This window comes from Myodes glareolus, chromosome 9 (assembly GCF_982192425.1).
Source record: "Myodes glareolus chromosome 9, mMyoGla1.1, whole genome shotgun sequence".
Lineage (NCBI taxonomy): Eukaryota > Metazoa > Chordata > Mammalia > Rodentia > Cricetidae > Myodes > Myodes glareolus.
In genome coordinates this window covers 33534920-33554566 of record NC_142034.1, presented here as the reverse complement: position 1 = coordinate 33554566, position 19647 = coordinate 33534920, and the positions used below count along the sequence as shown (strand labels likewise).

Sequence of the window (19647 nt, the reverse complement as noted above, 5' to 3'; positions counted from 1 at the left end):
AGATGAACTTAGATTTATGACCTTTTTCCAAAATCCATTAATCAAATATGCAAATATAAGAGATGATGCCAGCTGGTGAGATGGCTCAGTAGGTAAAGGCACATGCTGACAAGCTTGACAGTCTTTGACAACCTGAGTTCAATCCCCAGGACCCACCCAGTGGAAGGAGAGAATTGACTCCACAAGCTGGTCCGTGACTTCCATACTTGTATGGAACCAGGTGAACGCCCATGTACACCCCCCCTCCAACATAGCCAGATGTCAATAAAAGGGTGAGTGCTACCCAGTGAGACAGAAAATAATAAACCAAAGCTTTAGAGAAATATTCAGAAATATTACCAAATGCACTCGGTAGACCTGTTTACGTGAAATGGATATTCTCGAAACCGCACTCGGGAGGTCACCTTACAGAGGGAGCATTTCCTGTCTCAGGACAAAAAGTCCCAGGAATTCAGAGGGAAATATTTTTACAGTCATTATTCCAAGCTCAGAGTCAGATACGCTTAGCATCAGGTGGCAAACTGTGTTAGTGGAAGTCTACACAGCATTGGTACTGACAGGGCCTCTTTTAAGTAGGTGGAACGGGTCCGGACGGGTCCGAAGAGTTCAGTCAGGGGAGGAGAGGAGCCTGGCCAGCATCATGGAGAAGCTGTTTGTGTTGGTCTTTGCTCTCACCCTGCTGGCTTTTTCCTCAGGTAGGTTCTCTCTGGAAGGACACGGCCTATTTTTGCACTGACGCGATCATCATAGTGTATATTGATATTTTGTTATACTTTCTTTTTTGTAAAAGTAAGCTTTTCGAATTCCTATTATTTAGAAGGGAGGTAAATTACTTTCTTTGAAAAGTCTTAAGATGCTTTTGAGTACTATTTTCAGAAATACTGACAAGCCTTGAATTACATTTTCTTCTAAGGTTCATATACGATCACGGAAAGCTTGATGTACTTTTGTTATGCTAATATCCTTTAATGTTTGCATGAGGCCCCCCCTCCCCATTAATAATTTTGCAATCATACTTTCTGTGTGGGATGTGTGAAGAACAGATTTAGCACAGTCTTATTGTCACAGACAATAGATTGGGAAAGAATTTAAAAATGTTTTTTAAAACCGTAGTCGGGGCTGGAGAGCTCAGTTGGCAGAGTGCTTGCTTGGCATGTGGAGAAGCCCTGAGTTTAGTACCATGTTAACAGGGCACAGCGACAAACAACTGTAATTCCAGCACTGGGGACGATCAGAAGTTCAAGGTCATTCCAACTAGACATTTAAATTCAAGGGCAGTGAGGCAAAAGATCTTCTCTCAAAACAAATAAAAATGAGCCAAAACAAATGACAACAAAAAAACTCTATACATTACATAAATGTCTGCTGTGAATGAGCGGACCATTGCAAGAAGTACGTAGATTTTAAGTTCCGAAGCTTTTACTTTAAGTTAACCATAGTAGAAACAATTTAAAATTTCCGAGTCCTCAGAAATGCCACATCCCTTGGGACAGATGCCTCTTTGTGTTTCACCATGATTGAACTTGCAAGTCCTCCCGGAGCACTGAGACGGAGTGTGGGCGCCTGGGCCTGGGGAGCCCTCAAGTCTCTCCCTGATTCTTTTCAGAGGCCTCCCCGATTCTGACAGAAAAGCAAGCCAAGCAGCTCCTGAGGTCCCGGCGACAGGACAGGCCCAGCAAACCTGGATTCCCTGATGAGCCCATGCGGGTGAGTGCTTGGCTCTGGCAATTGCCTAGCATACTCTGTCTTCTGAGTGGGCGTCTACTCTGAAATGAACTGAGTGCTGCTCACTGGACGGACTGTGAGATGGGGGTGCTAGTCCAGACAGCACTAAGACGTGTGCTCCTCACCCCTGGGGACGCTGGCTGTCCTCACCTACTGAGGACACGGTACTGAAAACGGAAATAGCAGGGTCTATAGGTATGTGGTGTACATGCCCTGCATCCTGAGGGGGCTGCTCAGCATCTCCCTCCTCTGCTCTGTTTGCTCAGAAGCTGCTCCTTTTGGCTGATGCCAACCGGCTGTCTGCCTCTTGGACCCCTGCATTAGCATCCTCAGCTGGCAGCGGTCACCTTGGGTAGAATCTTGGTACCAGCTGCTTCTGGTCGATGCCTTTGTTCTCAGTTCTGCTCTGGGGGTTATGGTTTCCACTTGCCTAGTCTTTCTGAACCAAGGCACCTGGGATAGCTAACATTGACTGTCAGCTTAAGAGGACCTAGCATTACTTTCAAGACAACCCTCTGGGTATGCCTGAGAGTTTCAAGATGGGTGACCCCACCCTAAACGTAGACAGCTGCATTCTATGGATTGGGTTCAAATCCAATTTTTTTGAATTGACTGCATTCAAAAAGAGAAAGCAAGCTGGGTGGTAGCTTTTATTTTTTTAAAAAGTGATATTCTTTTATTTATTTTTTAAAGATTTATTTATTATGTATACAGTATTCTGCCTTCATGTAGGCCTGCAGTCCAGAAGAGAGCAAGAGATCTCATCATAGATGGTTGTGAGTCACCATGTGGTTGGTGAGACTTGAACTCAGGACCTCTGGAAGAGCAGCCAGCGCTCTTAACCGTTGAGCCATCTCTCCAGCCCATTCTTTTATTCTTTGAAATTGTAATAAAATTACATCATTCCCCACTTCCATATCCTCTCACCAACCCCTCATGTAATCCCCTTTCTCTCTCTAATTCATTGCCTCCTTTTCTTTAATTGATTTACACACACACACACACACACACACACACACACACACACACTCCTAAATAATACAACCTGCTTGGTCTGTATAATGTTACCTGCATGTATATGATCTTGGGGTTGACAACTTGGCATTAGATAGCTAATTGGGAGGTTTTCCCTAGGAGAGATGGTTTCTCTCCCTCTTAGAATTCCCTGGCTGCCTGTAGTTCTTTGTCTATGGTTGAAGCCTCACAAGCTTTCTCTCTTCCATGTTAGCAATGTTCATTTCGGTTATCCTTGTTCAAGTCTTGTTTAGGCAGCCATGTTGACTAGACTTCATGGGTGCACGCCTTTCTGATATGTCTAGGAGACACAAGCTCACAGCACCCTCCCTGTTACTCTGGTTCTCGCAGTCTTTCAAGTCTCTCCTCTGCAATGATCCCTGACCCTTAGGTGCAGGAATTGTGCTGAAGATGTGAGTTGGGACTGACCTTTCCTTTCCTTTCCTTTCCTTTCCTTTCCTTTCCTTTCCTTTCCTTTCCTTTCCTTTCCTTTCCTTTCCTTTCCTTTCCTTTCCTTTCCTTCCCTTCCCTTCCCTTCCCTTCCCTTCCCTTCCCTTCCCTTCTTCCCTTCCCTTCCCTTCCCTTCCCTTCCCTTTCCTTTCCTTTCCTTTCCTTCCCTTCTTCCCTTCCCTTCCCTTCCCTTCCCTTCCCTTCCCTTCCCTTCCCTTCCCTTCCCTTCCCTTCCCTTCCCTTCCCTTTCCTTTCCTTTCCTTTCCTTCCCTTCTTCCCTTCCCTTCCCTTCCCTTCCCTTCCCTTCCCTTTCTCCTTCCCTCCCTCCCTCTCTCCCCCTTCCCCCTCCCTCCCTCCCTCCCTCCCTCCCTCCTTCCTTCCTTGTTTTTTTGAGACAGGGTTTCTCTGGCTGTCCTGGAACTCACTTTGTAGATTGGTCTGGCCTTGACCTCACAGAGATCCTCCTGCCTCTACCTTCTCAGTGCTGAGATTAAAGGCATGCACCACCACTGCCTGGTTCAAGTTGCATCTTATCACAGCGAGGAAAGTAATTGTACAGTCCCCTTCCCTGCCTTTATTTTGGGTGTTTAGTGCCTTCTGTGAGACCCTGGCAGGCTGGTCCAGCCCCTGTTTTGGGGTCTAATTTGGCTGTTCTGACATTCATGGTATTTCTGCGTCATCCAAGTGAAGGTCCATCACAATGTACTCGCTCTGGGTGTCTGGAGGTTATTGTCTGGTGGTATTTCTGTGGTCCTGGTTGGTCTCTTTCCTGGACCCCTCAACTGGCTATCAGCTCAGCCTCTCTGTCAGATTCTTATGTGAGGTCCACAGGAACCTGGAACCATATTTGCCTTCTCTGTGGACTGTGGACTCAGTGCGCATATTTGATATTTAAAAGACTTTCATTGGTCTGAGAATGTATCTCAGTGGTGGAAAGCTCACCTGGAATGTGCAAGGCCCTAGATTTGATCTCCAGCATTAAAAGAAAAAAAAAAATGATGGTAAATACTCCTGGCTCAGGTCAGACTAGGTTTGAATCTTTCCATTCACTTTGTTCCTTCTCTTATTCATTCTTTCTTTGTTTACATTTACTTATTGAGTGGTGTGTACATCCATGTGGAGGCTGGAGGACCACTTGTGGGAGATGGTTCTCTCCTTCTGTCATGTGGGGCCCAGGGACCGAACTCAGGTTGTCAGGGTTGACAGCAAGCATCTTTACTCCCCCCACCCCCCAGTCCTCCAGCTAGCTCAATGAATTCTAACTGCATGTTGGGGAGGTTCCCTTACATTGCTCTCCACCATTTCTCTCAACTTTCTTCCTGTACCAAGATCAAACCTGGGGCCTTGCGTAAGTAGGGCAAACAAACATTCTACCCTTCAGCTCACGCCAGTCTTTGAGGGTTTTCTCTGCCAGCGCCTGCACCTGGCTGTCTTGAGCTCTGTGGGGCAACGGCAGGGCCCTTTCTGAAGAACTCTGTGGGCCTCTCCCTGCAGGTGTTTGGACCGTTGAAGCTGTTTCCTGCCTCCTGCAACTGTGCTGCTCTTGGCTCTGAACTCTACCTTGTATGGTCCTCTCTTGGCTTGAGGCCATCTTCTGAGTATATTCCTTTGCTGACACTGTGCCTACTTCTGGCTTGGGGCCATTGCCACCCCTGATAACACACCCAGCTGGATCTGAAGGCCAAGGATGGTGGCCCTGTGCTTGCCAGCATTCTTGGGGTGCCAGTGAGGTCCCACCTTTGGCCAGGCAGGGTCAGGAGCTTCACAGAGAGTAGACATCATCCAAGGGCCCTTGGCTCCTGAAGAGTTATGCTTCCTTCTCTCTTCCTCTTCCTCCCCTCCTCTCTCCTTTGCTCTCTCATTGAGGCAGGGTATTTCAATATAGCCTTGGCTGGTTGGCCTTGAACTCACAGAGATCCACCTGCCTCTGCCTCCTGAGTGTTGGGATTAAAGTGTGCCACCATATCTGGCCTACCTGTGTATGTTTTGAAACAGGCTTTGCAAAATAATATACGTCAAACTGTCTGAACTCCTTGCTGCATATTCCTCTTTGGGCCTGGCCTTAGGCTACCTGGAATGGTGCCAGTGGAGGGCTGCCTCAGGGTCAGGTAGGACCTCTCCTGGCCATCACTGCAACCTGGTTGGGTTTTGGGCTGCACACATTTGTGGAACCATCTAGGAATTTTAATCAGGCAACTGATAAAATCAGGCCTGCTCCACAGGAACCATTTAGAGGTTCGTTTAGACCTTCAGACCCTGCTGCCCATTGGAAACAGGCGGTGACATCATTGGTCATGGCAGTGACATCGTTGGACGTGTTTTCCATCTTCTTGTCACGTGACCTGGGAGATGGACAGGTGGACTTTGGCAAATGAATCTAGTCGACAGCTTTTGGGGGAAAGCATGTGCCCCTGGAAACCAAGCCTGGAGACCCATGTGCTCGCTGTCACCGGAACTAACTGAGATGTTGACTATTATTTTGTTTCTCACTAAGTGACTAGATGAAAGAACACTGGTTTAGAGAAGAAAGAAGCCATGGCAGAGGGTAAGGAGCGGTGCTTTCGGGGAGTGTTAATTCAAAATGAAACCATGCGCAGAGACTCACAGCTGCTCCTCCCGAACTGCGGCGCGGCGTTTGTCCAGAGAAAGGAGAATGGCTGATGCCCAGCGAGGTAGTTCCGGAATTCCCTGCCCAGCTGGGTTTGCAGTTGGTTTTGCTGTGTGTGTTTTATCTTCTGCAGCCCCCAGCCACACGCAGCCATCTGTGTTAGTGGTTTCCTGGACGGACTGATGACTGGCAGGGGGTACACTGTGGGGACAATCGTGGCTGTCAGGAAGGGAAAGTCACCCCTAGACTCTTGGAGCTGCTGTGGTAGTGTAACTGACTCTGATGGTCATTTATAATTAACTTGGCTCCAGATCTTTAGAGATTTTTGGAGAGTAGGGTCTGAACCCCCTGGAAATGGGATGGGAGCTCGCCAAAGACTGGTATTCATTTTGGGATGTGCCATTCAGAGACAGGTAGATTTGACTGAGTTGTCATAGTTTTTCTTTTGTGTCAGAGGACTTGTGGGTCTAAGGAAGCCTCAGCACGCACAAAGAGGCCAAGACCAGCCAGACAACCCAGGTTTGTTTGGAGACAACGGCATGATGATGGGGCTATAGGAAGAGAAGGCAGAACGGAAAGCCGTCTGAAGCTGAAATGTCCCCACAGGCTCAGGTTTTGAAGATTTGTTCCTTAGTTGGCACTGGGGCCTGGCTGGTGGAAGTGGGACAGGGCAGTACACCTTTAAGATTGTACATGATCCCTGGTTATCGCCCTACTCTCTCTGTTCCTCAGTTCACCATGTTGTGAACAGTCACACATTCCGGCTGCCTTGAACTGAGATCTCTACCATAGTTTAACCTCAGTGGGTTAAATAAACTCTCTAAAATCGTGAACCAAAACAAATCTTTCCTAAGTCTTTAAAAAAATGTTTATATAGCTGGGCAGTGGTAGTGCATGCCTTTAATCCCAGGACTCAGGAGGCAGAGGCAGGTGGGTCTGAGTTCAAGGTCAGCCTGGTCTACAGAGAGAGTTCCAGGACAGCCAGGACTGTTAAACAGAGAAACCCTGTCTTGAAAACCAAAACCAAAACAATAACAAAAAGATTTTACACACACACACTATATCTATATCTATATCTATATCTATATCTATATCTATATCTATATCTATATCTATATCTTCTATCTATCTATCTGAAAGTTTTTTTTTTTCTGAGACAGGATTTCTCTGTGTAGCCCTGACTGTCCTGGATCTCACTTTGTAGACCAGGCTGGCCCTGTACTGAGAGATCTGCCTGCCTCTGCCTCCTGAGTGCTGGGATTAAAGCCATGCACCACCACTGCTAGGCTTATTTATACTTTCCAAGGTTTGTATTTTCATGTATCTGTGTGGGGATTATGTGCGTGTGAATGCAGGTGCCCAAAGAGGTGAGAGGTGACAGAGTCCCTTGGAGCTGGAGTAACAGGTGGTTGAGAGCCACCTGACATGGGTGCTGGGAACTGAACTCTGGGAGAGCAGCCAGTGCTCCTGACCACTGAGCTGTGTCTCCAGCCTGACTCTTCCTCTTCTATGTTGTTTTCTGTCAGGTACTGAGGTCGCAATGGTCTGAAAGTCACCAACGCAAACATGATTCTGAGCTCCCCCTGGAAGAGCCCATCGGCTGTGAGAGTGCTGGCCTCTATCTGCAGGGCTGGACCTCAAGTCTAGAGAGCTGCACAGGCTTCGTCTGAGCTCCTCAGACAGGCAGAACGTAGGCACAGCCCTTAAACATGGCCCATGGCTGTGCAATACTCAGCCACCCTGGACACCTTCAAGTTAGGAAGTGTTGTTTTGCTGAAGGCAATGCTTTCATCTCTGCTCCCCGAGGAAAGGGACTGTTAGGTTAGAGGACAACTTTGTGGAGCTGACTCTCTTTTTCCACCTCTCTGTGGGTTCCAGGGACCCGACTCTGGTCTCCAAGCTTATGTGGTAAGCACCTTTCCCTCGGAGGTGCCCTGGTAGTCAGTTCCCTGTACTCTTGACAAAACTTTAAATAAATTTTTTTCATGTACAGCTCTTAAAACGGAGAGGAAGTTTTGAAGGCAAACTTGGCCTACCCATATTTAGATGGGTACCACGTGCATCTGTGTGTATGGGGCAAAAGTGATGATGTTTTTGAGCAATAAGATTTGGAGCAAAATTTTACTGTCACCTCCGTCCTCTATGTGGTTGCTCTGTTTCCATTTCTTAGGGCTGCCGTAATGGACTGCGGTATCTAGAACAGTATCACTTTATTATCCTACAGTTCCGGAGGCTGGGGTTTGAGTCAAGCATTGGTAGTTAGCGCCTTCCGGAAGCAGTGAAGAACCATGTCCCTCCACTGCCTCCTGGTGGTGATTGGTGGTTCTTACCGTTTCTTAACCCATGACTGCCTTATGCCAACCTGCCTGCTGTCACATGTGGGGCCTTATTCCTTGTGTGATACAGTGTCTCCATTTCCTCCTTTTCAGGTTGGAATATTCTAGTTCTGTTTCTGGTGGCTGTGTTAAAATACCCTGGAAAGTGCAACTTAGGGGAGAAAGGTTTTATCCGAGCTCTCAATCGTGGGTTGTAGCCTGTTACTGTGGAGACCGTAAGGTAGTGGGAACCGGAAATGTACGTCACGTGATGACGGAACCCGTCCGTGCTAAGAAAGGGCCTGATCTCTGAGCTCTCGCCCCGGTCTCTCGCATTTCCTTCTTCAAAGGACACCAGACACTGGATAGGACCCACCTGAATCCTGTCTTCAGTTGGTAACATTGATAAAGATTCAATTTCCAAGACAAAGGGTCCCCTTCGTATGTTATAAGTAGGCATGAATTTATAAGTATGTTATAAGTAGGCTTGCTCTTTAGGCAGCCATTAAAAAACTTAATGATGCTATGTATGTATGATTTCCACAAGATCATGGAGATCATGGTGGCAGCAGTTAACTGTCTGCATCTCTGCTCACTGCGGACCCGCTGCCATAACTCGGTCAAATCGTTTAAACTCCCCGAGTCTCAGTGTTCACGGCTAGGAAATGAGGAACCGATAACTGCCTATTTGTCTCACTGTGAGGCTGAAATGAGAGAATGTGTACTTAGTTCAGTCTAGTGATACCTATGGGCGATTATTATTATTATTATTATTAAAAAAAAGCTTTGAAGGCTTGGTGATGGCGGGTTTTATGTCAATGTGACACAAACTAGAGTCATCAGAGAGCAGGGAGTCTCAGCTGGACAAATGCCTCTGCAAGACCAGGTCGTAGCAAGTATGGAGGGCATTTTCTTAGTGATTAATGGGGGAAGCCCCAGGCTGTTATGGGCTGGACCATCCCTGGGCTAGTGGTCCCGAGTTCTTTAAGTAAGCAGACTGAACAAAGCCGTAAGGAGCAAGCCAGTAAGCAGCAGCTCTCCATGGCCTCTGCATCAGCCCCTGGTTCCAGGTTCCTGCCCTGCCTCTTTTCAGTGATGAATCATAATACAGAATGGGTGAAATCAACCCTTTCCTTCCCCAGTTGCTTTGGGTCACTGTGTTCCATCTCAGCAGCAGTAACCCCGACTAAGACAGCCTTCTGCCTTCTTTCTGCTTATCGAAGGAAAGGCAGCGTGCTCCCTGGCCTGGGGACCTCCTAGCCCCAAGCTGTCCCTTCTCATTCCTTTTCAAACCTGGGCACCTTCTCAAAAGCGTCTCCATCTGCCGGCAAGGCCTTCCCCCCTCAGCTCCCCCTGGCAGTCTCCTCTTCCTTCTGAAAGTCACAGTGCTTCTCTCTTCCCTGTCTGCTCTCCCAGCTCTCTCTGTTCCTCCTTATTTTCACTTTTGCTTCCTTAAGCTTCTGCAACTCATGCTCACCCTGAGTCTACAAATATTAAAGGGGGAATTCTAGCGAGAATTAAAATTAAGATTAAAATTGTGCAGCATTCTGGGGAGGGTGATGCGATCTTGTGCTGCCTTGCTTCGTCTCTCCTGGGGTGAGGAGGTCTAGTGTGTCTGCACTCTGTACAAGACACCTGTCAGTCACTTGGTTTCTTTGGTGGTTTGAGTGGGAATGTCCCCCACAGGCCATATATTTACACACTTAGTACCTGGCTGATGAACTGCTTGGAAGGATTAGGAGGTGTGGCATTAAGTGTGTTCTTGTTGGAGGAGGTATGTCACTGGGGATGGGCTTTTGAAACATTTTGTCTCTCTCTGCCTGCTACCTAGGTATCAGGGTATAAAACTCTCAGCTCCAGCTCCAGTGTTATGCCTGCCTGTTCCCTACCATGATGATAATGGACTAACACTCTGAAACTGTTAGCAAGCCCCCAGTTAAAGGATTTCTTTTCTAAGAGTTGCCTTGGTCACGGAGTCTCTCTCATAGCAACAACAGGGACTAGGGCAGTCCTGTGTCCACCACAGAGTCCGTTGCAGAGTTACTGTGTTTCTCCTCCAGCCAGCTTCAGCACACACAGCCTCTGCCCTTCAGCTCACTGCATCCCACCCCAGAAGCATTGCGTCATCTTGTGTCCTCACAGGAAGAAGGGAAGTACAGTGTGTGTGTGTGTGTGTGTGTGTGTGTGTGTACGTGCGCATTTGTGCTTTTATGTGTGGAGGTCAGAGGTTAACCTTGAGTATCATTTTTCAGGAGCTTCCTACCTCTATCTTCCTTGTATTTTGAGGCAGGGTCTCTCACGGGCCTGGGCTCCCCAAGTAGGATAGACAGGCTGACCAGGGAGCTCAGAGATCTGCTCACTGGGATTAAAAGTACACACCATTATGACTGTTTTTTTTAAAGTTGTTTTTATTGAGCTGTGCAGTTTTCTTCACTCCCCTCTTTCCCTCCCCCCTCTCCTTCTAGCCTCCCCCATGATCCCCACATTCCCAGTTTACTCAGGAGATCTTGTCTTTTTCTCCTTCTTATGTAGATCCATACATGTCTCTCTTAGGGTCCTCTTTGTTATCTAGTTTCTTTGGGGTTATGGCCTGTAGGCTGGCTTTTCTTTGCTTTATGTCTAAAAGCCACTTATGAGTGAGTACATATTATATTGGTCTTTCTGGGTCTGGGTTACCTCACTAAATATGTTTTTTTCTAGATCCATCCATTAGCCTGCAAATTTCAAGATGTCATTGTTTTTTTTTACTGCTGTGTAGTACTCCATTGTGTAAATGTACCACATTTTCCTTATCCATTCTTTTCTTGAGGGGCATCTAGGTTGCTTCCAGGTTCTTGCTATTACGAATAATGCTGCTATGAACACAGCTGAGCACATGTCCTTGTAGTATGATTGAGCATCCTTTGGGTATATACCCAAAAGTGGTATTGCTGAGTCTTGAGGTAGACTGTTTCCTAATTTTCTGAGAAACTGTCATACTGATTTCCAAAGCATATGCCTGTTTTGTTTTGTTTTGTTTTTTTTTTTAAATGTAGGTTCCAGGGATTGAACCCAAGATCTCATGCTTGCAAGACAAGTACTTTATTAACTGTCTGATTGGCCAACTTTCTTTGTCATTATTGTGGATAATTCAGTAACTTTCTCCCTACCCAGACCCAGCCTCTCCTGAGACAGGCCCTGCTCTGTGCAGGGGCAAGCACTTTACTGATTGAATTACCTCTCTATCTCTGTAGCATAACATTTGGATTGTTCTAGTTTATAATTAATTATTGTCATTGGTTTCTTACTTGAACCAGCCTGTAAACTAAACTTCACCATAGGCCTGTGTGTGTGTGTAGGAAAAAACCATAGTATATGGCAGGTGGTTCAGTCCATAGGTTGCTTTTGCAGGCATCATTTTTTAGTTATGCATTTGTGTGCTTGTCTGTGTGTGGGTATGCACACATGTGTATGCAGGTGCCTGTGGAGTCCAGAAGAGGGAGCTGGATTCCCTAAAGCAGTAGCTACAGGCAGTTGAGAGCTGCCCAATAGGAGCTTGGGGAAGTGAACTTGGGTCCTTCGCATGGACCATGTGGGTTTTTAACCACTGAACCATTTCTACAGTTCCCAGTTTTGATATTTTTATGTCTCTCCTATTAAACCATTGTAAATGGCTTTAGGAGATGGACAGTTTGTTTCACTTCTGGGTCTCCAGCACCAAACCGATGATTGGCATTTACTAAGTACTAGTTCTGTCTCTGTGCTTCCTGGGATGGGTGGTGGTGGTGGGGTGGACTCAACAGGATAGAACTCTACTGTGAACCTGGAGTTTATTCAAAGAGATCTCCTTACCTCATTTAAACTTGTTAGTCCTCTCCTAATCTTTCCAAATTTTAGGGAAGAATATGTTTACCCATCGCCCGGGAGAACGATGCAGACTCTTTAAGAAAGATGACATTCAGGCTTCAGGGACGTCTTCTGTGATCGTGTTCGCGAGCACTGCTGTATCCGGGTATTTGCCTTTCTAGGAAGCTGGGCCACTTCGGCTTGTGTTCCTTCCAGGCATGTTCTTCCTGGGTGCGGATAACTCAGGCTAGCTTGATGCTAAGTAGCCTTTGTAAACACGCTTTCATGTTTATCCCCGCGAGAAATGTCCGAGGGACCGCATCAGGCTTTCGTCCCCATGGTCTCAAAGACGGTTCAGAATTACCTAGCTGTCTGTTGCGCTCGGCGCATGTTGGTTTTCCTGGGGGCTCGGAGCCTTTGGGACTCTGGGGCACTTAACTTCTGAGCCATCCTCCGGCTTGTGTGATTACCTTGCTTTGACTAACGAGCCAAAGAATTCTTCCAAATGCCCATGGATCTGCAATCCTGTTCAAATGTCATCGGAAAGGACGGTGACATCTTGGAAAAAGTTGCTGCTTTGATAGGTTTTGCGCTGTCATGCTCGGGTCAGGCCGGGTTCCGCTGGATGCTTTGTTGTCATGTTGCTCCAGTGAGGGTCTATGCGCAGTTTCCATTCCCACTACTGGGGAGTGATTCACTTAAATCATTACAATGGGCATTTGACACGGAACACGAATCCCAGTTTTTGTTTTTGTTTAATTTCTTCCCTCCCCAGAGAAGAGAATCTAAAGAAATAAAAACCTGTTTTCCATCTCCCTCCGCTTTCCCAGTCCAGGAACATTTGAGATGCTCATTAACGCGGGGCCATTTCAGACTCGGCCAGTGCAATTGTTGAATTTGTGGTTTCTAGCAGGTCTGTAGCTTGGCTTTTCATCTTTGACTAATGACTGCTTTCAGGCCTTTGTGGCGTATTCATTTCCCTGACGTTTAAAATAAATACTCAAGTGTCATGGAAACCGGTGCTGGCTTTTTTTCTTGTTCTCAGTGTGTGTCTATTTTGATGACTTTTCTTCGGGGATGACTTCAACCGCTGTGAAGTAGATACTGACTTTTATGTACACTTGGCTATTACAGGGAGACAATCGACACAGATGGCGAGGGACCTTCCACCGAGGACGTAATAGGATCAGAAGCAGTCTTGTCATGTTCTCATTTGTAGATGTCTTCAGGGAGCTGTGCTGAGGCCCTACTGTGCACCAGGCACTAAGGCGCACTCTTAGTGTACTGTGGCTGTTGCCATAAAGAACAAACCAATGGAAATCCCTACTTGGCTTGAGTAGCATGTGCCCTAGTCCCTCGCTATTCAGGAGGGCTACGAGAGAGGATCACTGGAGCCCAGGGTTTGTTTGTTTCTGAGACGCTGTCTCTCTATGTAGCCCTCTCTCTACTTAAACATTATTTTATAGACTTATTTTTTTTTTATTTTACGCACAGGAGTATTTTCCTTGCAAGTATGTATGTGCACCACGTGAGGGCTGTATCCCCAAACGTCGGAGTTTGGATCTGCTTATGAAAGAGAATGTGTGGTGTTTGTCTTTCTGAGCCTGGGTTACTGCACTCAGTGTAATTTTTTCCAGGGCCAAAAAGCAACAGTTGCGGCTAAGTAGGTGGCAAGGCTTTACCTGGCTGTGTGTTTTAGGCCCTCGTCAAGGATGGTGTTACCTTTCCCTCCTTCCCTATAACACTTCTTTTCTCTGGAGACAGGGTCTCATACTAAGCCCAGGCTAGCCTGAGATTCATTATGCTGCCTGGGCTGAATTTGAATGTATGTCTTTTTGCCTCAGCCTGTCGTGTGCTGGGGTTACAGCTACATAGCTACTACACCACATCTGGCTTTCTGTGAGTATGTGTGCTCATGTATGGTGTCTGTGTATGCATGTTTTCCTGTGCAGGTGTCCATGTACAGATGTGTGCATGTGTATGGTGTATGTGTATGCATGTTTTCCTGTGTAGGTGTCCATGTAGAGATGTGTGCACCATGTGTATGGTGTTTGTGTATACATGTTTTCCTGTACAAGTATACATTTATGAATGTGTGCACATGTATGGTGTCTGTGTACGCATGTTTTTCTGTGCAGGTGTGCAGGTACAGCTGTGTGCACGTGCAGTTGGAAGCCAGAGGTTCTCAATTGCTCTTCACTTTGGTTTTTTTTTTTTTTTTTTTTTTTTTCGGAGACAGGGCCTCTCACTGTCTCCAGAACTTATTTATTCTGAGAGACTGGCTGCCCAGCAAGTCCTGGGCTCCTTCTGTCAGCCTCATCAGTGCTGGAATTATAGGCACACGTCACTACCCCCATTTCTGCTTCCTGTGGGGTCTGGGGATCTGAACTCAGGCCCTAATCTTGTATGACAAGTGCTTTACCAACTGCACTCTTTCCCAGCGCCACCCCCTCTTTTAAATTGTTAATGATTGTATTTAGTACTGGCTACAGAGTTCCCAGAGGACATTCTCAAAACACAAAAATCTTAAAGTTTAAGCCAGGCCCTCTGTTAAAGGCTTTTCAGTGCTCCAGAAAGGCTCATGTGCTTTAAGATATTTTTGAGCTGAACGGTGGTGGCGCACGCCTTTAATTCCAGCACTTGGAAGGTAGAGGCAGGTGGATCTCTGTGAGTTTGAGGCCATTCTAGTCTACAAATCGAGTTCCAGGACAGCTAGAACTGTTATACAGAGAAACCCTGTCTTGAAAAACCATATATATGTACAATTATATATAGTTATTATATATAACATATAATAACTTACTATATAAAATTTGATATAGATACGTATCTTGTCACAAATGCTATATGACTGAATATGTTCATTCTCTCTCAAGGTGAAATGCCACTTTTCTGGTTAACACCGCTGTTTTGTTAGAGTTACTTAAAAATGTTTAAGTGGTTCCACTTCCCACATACTTTGTAGTGATTCCCGTCTCACAGTTATGGCGCCCAGGGTTCTTCCAGAGTGAGGCTGACCCTGCAGGCTGTACCATCTGGCTTCGTTTGCTGGCTTACTTCCCACTGGGCTGTGTGAAAGACTGAGGTTAAGAAGAAGGAGCAAGCTGGGTCTGTGGCACACGACTTTGATCCCAGCACTCGGGAGGCAGAGACAGACGGATCTCTGTGAGCTCCAGGCTAGCCTGGTCTACAAAGCGAGTTCCAGGAGCCTCTCATTTTGTTGGTTTGTCTCTTCAGGAGTATGTGCACCACCTGCTGGCCCTGGAGCACCGCGCCGAGGAGCTGTTTCTGGAACACTGGCTGAATCCCCACTGCAAGCCTCACTGCGATAGGAACCTGGTCCACCCCGTGTAGGGCCCCGGAGCGGACTCGGTATGTTCCCGGCCTTCTTTTGGGGAGAATGACGATGGAAAATATGTTCACGGTGGGGAGACTTCCTGGAGGAGCGTGCTCAGGGGCCAGGGTGTCACTGCTTGTAGTTTAAGGGGTGGCAAGGGAGTCAGGCAAGAAGGAAAGCAGGGGAGCCTACTGGTCAACGAGAGATCCCAGATGGGGTGCTAATGGTACCCTATTTGCCATCCAGGAAAGATCTGTATACGACATGCATGCAGTTCCTACAGGGGCCAGAAGAGGGCACCAGATCCTCTGGGACTGGAGTTACAGCCTGTAATGAGCCACCAAGTGGGCGCTAGGATTTGAACCTGAGTTCTCTAGCAGAGCAGCTCTTAAAGGCTGAGTCATCTCTCTCTGTAGCGCCCCCTCCCCCACAACACCACAACAATCTCCCCTCCCTCCTCCTCCCCCCCCCCCCAGTTTGGAGGGACTGGAGCTTGCTGTGTCTATCAGACTAAACTTGAACTCAAAGAAATCTTACAGCCTTTGTCTTCTGAGTGCTAAAACTGAAGGAATGCACCACTGTGTTTAGCCCTTTCTAGGCTTTATAGGCCAAGCAGGACAGGGCATAACCGGGTGGTTGATTATGTGTGGTCACGAGCAATCTCTGCACCTTTGCTGCTGAGTGTTCTGTGTGACTGTAATGGCACAGGGATGTCCCTTCAGAATGTCACCAGGGAGTTTGTAGAGTGCTCCTCCAGTTCTGTCAATGGACTGTCTTACTGCCCTGGCATCATCGATGGCCTGTCTCAAAAAACCAAAACCAAACCAAACCAAACCAAAAAACCCCAGAGTGCTTGCTGCTCTTCTAGAGAGCTTGTCTTCAGATCCAGCACTCACGCCTGGCAGCTCACAGCCACCTATACAACTCCAGCTCCAGGAAAGTCTAACGCCCTCTTCTGGCTTCCTGGCACACCTACGTCCTTACCCATATATGCACACACAGATGCACATGCACATAAATAAATAAAATAAATCTTTCAAAATTGGTGCACACAGGAAATTTTCAGGAAATAACAGCTGGTAGCTCCTTCTCTTTCTTCTTCACCACCCCCACCACCACCACCACCACCATTCCCACCACTCTCCCACCACCATCCCCATCACTACCACCACCTCCCTCCCCCACCACTCTCCCCCTACCCTCCACCACTACCACCCCCCCCATTCTAAAATTATTTTCTCCTTCTTTTCTTCTCCAGCAGGTTTCCAGGCAGTGATCCGGAGGCTGCTGGGACAGAGAGAAGCTCGTCTTCCATCTGATCTGGAACTGCAGAAATGAGGCCTTTTGACCTCAGGAACTTGCGGCCCTTTGTGGGAAGGCTAGAAGTGGCCTTCAGAGGAAATGACAAATACATATTCTGCTTCGTTTTACTAACCTGCCCACATTGTGAAAACTAACAGCTTGACTCACAGGACCCTGAGAGCCTTCCTACCAGTTTGCAAGTAGGCTTAGCCCCAGTCCTCCCAAGAGGGATGGAGTTGGGGGCTGGAGAACAGGCCTGGGGCGGGGTGTCTGTACTGTGGGCTCTCTTGCTCAGAGGGGGGAAGTGCATCACTGGGAGCTGCTGAATTTGGGGTCCTCTGCTTTTTCATTTCTCTGCGGCACTAATAAAGGCTGGTGTCTAATCTTTCTGTGTGTCTCTTTTCCCACTAGGGGAGTACTGGGGATTTCTTTCCTTATTCCCCTTTGTAAACCCAGTTCCAAATAATGTACCACTATTTTTAAAAGGCTTATTTAATCCTAGTTTATATGTGTGAGTGTTTGGCTGCATGTATGTATGTTCACCATGTGCTGGGGTGTTGGGAGCTGTGAACCCCCAGATCCTGAATTTCTTGTAAACAACTTGTTTTCCCCTGATCTGAAAACTAACAACTTGAATCACAGGGCTCCTAAGAGCCTACAGCTGCTCTGAGCACGAGACCCTCAGGAGTTCCTGATGGCAGGGGAATGGTTTCTGGTACATTTGGCTGGGGCGTGGCTATCCCTATATAAGTTGCCCCTGGACACAATAAAGGGGGCATTCTTTGGGCATTCTGGCATCAAGGATGACCCGTGTCTCTGTCTGTGAGTCTTTGTGTGTCTCAATCTCCAGCCCCTTGCCTGGTTCACAAACGGTTGGCGGTTGGCGGCACATAGAGTGCAGATGGGCGTGGTGCACCACACTGCGGGAGACCAGAAAAAGGACATTGATCTCCTGGAACTGTAGCTACTAGAGACCTGTGAATCACCATGTGTGCACGGGGGTGGGGTGGGAGGGGTGGAGTGGGGTGAAAGGGCTTGAGAACTGAAACTAGGTCCTCTGCAGGTGCAGAAAATGCTTTTAATTACGGAGTCATCTCTCCCTCCCATAAACTGTTCTTTAAGTATGTGAATGGGGCCTGGTGAGATGGCTGAGTGGGCCAGTGTGCCTGCTGCCAAGACTGACAACCTGAGATTGGTCCCCAGGATCTGCATGATGAATCAAGAGAATTGACTCCTGTACATTATCCCCCAGCTTCCACAAGCATGCCGTGGCACGCACACACCCACTCACAGGAATTGATAAAATAGACATGTACGTGAAATAAATAAAAAATGCAGGGAAGATATCCGCTCGAGGTCAGACCAACAGGACCATAACTCAACACCAAATACATACCCAGTCTTCCAGCAAAGGAGAGATTTCTTGTGGAAAGCAGGGTTCTTGCTTCTCTGTACTCCTTAGCCTTCATCTGTACCTTGGTCCCAGAATTAGGCGGTCAAAGTTCAAGCAGGGCAAGGAGGTCACCTTGAGTGGTGTCTGGGTGGTCCTGCCTCTGGGAAGGTTGGGCTGGGCTGGTACAAGGAGAAAGTTGCTGGACCTCTGCATAGCAATGGGAAGGAAACCTGGCGGGACAAAAATGGAGTTCCTTGTGTCAACTCTGCAAAACCAAACAGTAAGTAAAGCTGTGGCTTGTGAGGCAGGCTTCTTACACGGGATTGCCTGATGATAGCTGTCCCAAAGCACTCTAGGAGACCTCAAAGGCCGCTGAAACCTTACACAGAAAGTTCCGTAAAGACGTTAGCCTCACTCCATTAACTTGGGGCTGATGCTACCTGTTATTGTTCGTTGTGATGCAGGGCTATTGTTTTAATACGACTAATATAGCCTTTTTGTCTCTTCCTATTTGAACATTCCTACGGCTTGTTATGGCATCTGGATTCCATTATGAAGCTGGTGCCACATAGTATTGTTATATTTTAGGGCATCTCTGTTTGCTATTCAGATCGAGGGTCATCACACCAACTTGTAGAGATGAAATAAAAAGCCAGTAAATAGAAGGCAAAGGGAGAAGTCCTGAGGGGTTCCAGGGAATGGAAAATCTGGAACTTAGTGCCAAACCTGCACACTTGAGCTCCATACCTGGGACCCCCACAGTGGAAAGAGAAAACTGACTCCCAGATGTCATCCTCTGGCCTCCTCTGCACTGTGCTGTGCTCGCAGTGTGCACATAAACGTACACACACACACACACACACACACACACACACACACACACACAAGAAGATATAAGGAAAAAATGGATGGACATTAGGAATTCTGTGAGAAATTGCAGTTAGTATTTCATTTAGCCAGCACTGAGCCCCTACCCAGGAAGTGAGTGTGTTCTTTTAGGTGAGCATAGATGAATATGGTCCCCGTTCAGAGGGACTTAGTACACAAAGGTCGAGACTCATATGTATTCAAAGGGCTGTGCTATAGTTTAGTCATTGGCAGGCATTTCTGGAGAGGGCCCCAGCTCTCTGTCACAGTGAGGGGAGGCACATAGTAAATATCTGTTTGTTCAGTTGTGAATTTTCTCCTGGTCCTGACCCATCCCAGCTCAGCCTTGAATTGCAAACCTTTACCCTGGTAACACAGAAACATGTTATCAGTAGGAGATGCTCCCCAAAGACTTCTGTACTGGCTTGGAGAGGAATTGACTAGTGCTTGCCTAGATAGTGTGTACAAAGCCCTGGGTTTGACAACTAGTATTCCATAAAACTGGCTATGGTGGCTCATGCCTATAATCCTGGCATTCAGGAGGTAGAGGCGGGAGGACCAGCTGTTTACAGTCATCCTCAGCTACACAGCAAGCTTGAGATTTAGCTTGAGTTTGAGTTACATGAGACCCTTGCCCAAACACCACCACCACCGGGTAAGGCTTGATTCCGAGCTAGTGGCACAATTTCAGTTTCTGGATATTTTAGAAGGCAGTGCCTATCTGGAGGAAGCAGATCACTGAGGGGCTAGTCCTTGGAGTCTGCATCTGGTTCTCTTGCCCCTCCCTGAGCCTGTAACTCCTCTTTCCACA

The 19647-nt window shown here is 47.3% G+C and overlaps 1 protein-coding gene and 1 pseudogene across 2 annotated transcripts; one reads left to right on the top strand and one right to left on the bottom strand.

Annotated features, from left to right (window-relative positions):
* Positions 1 to 314: 314 nt before the first annotated feature.
* C9H17orf67 (chromosome 9 C17orf67 homolog) lies at positions 315 to 16961 on the top strand. Of its 2 annotated transcripts, none has more exons than XM_048446871.2 (4): positions 315 to 695; positions 1607 to 1707; positions 15175 to 15309; positions 16536 to 16961. In XM_048446871.2, the coding sequence occupies exons 1-3, from the start codon at positions 371 to 373 to the stop codon at positions 15289 to 15291; spliced, it is 543 nt and encodes a 180-aa protein (XP_048302828.1). In that variant the 5' UTR covers positions 315 to 370; the 3' UTR covers positions 15292 to 15309; positions 16536 to 16961. The 2 variants fall into 2 exon arrangements, with proteins under 2 accessions (XP_048302828.1, XP_048302827.2); XM_048446870.3 differs by having other exon boundaries at positions 494 to 695; positions 16533 to 16961.
* LOC125408600 (U6atac minor spliceosomal RNA) lies at positions 13579 to 13682 on the bottom strand (annotated as a pseudogene).
* Positions 16962 to 19647: the final 2686 nt, after the last annotated feature.

Excerpts from the sequence above, each read along its gene's own strand:
- C9H17orf67 (XM_048446871.2), top strand. The coding sequence starts at position 371 with ATGGATATTCTCGAAACCGCACTCGGGAGGTCACCTTACAGAGGGAGC. Across the intron at positions 696-1,606 it reads CCTGCTGGCTTTTTCCTCAG|AGGCCTCCCCGATTCTGACA; the intron begins GTAGGTTCTCTC and ends GATTCTTTTCAG. Across the intron at positions 1,708-15,174 it reads TCCCTGATGAGCCCATGCGG|GAGTATGTGCACCACCTGCT; the intron begins GTGAGTGCTTGG and ends TTGTCTCTTCAG.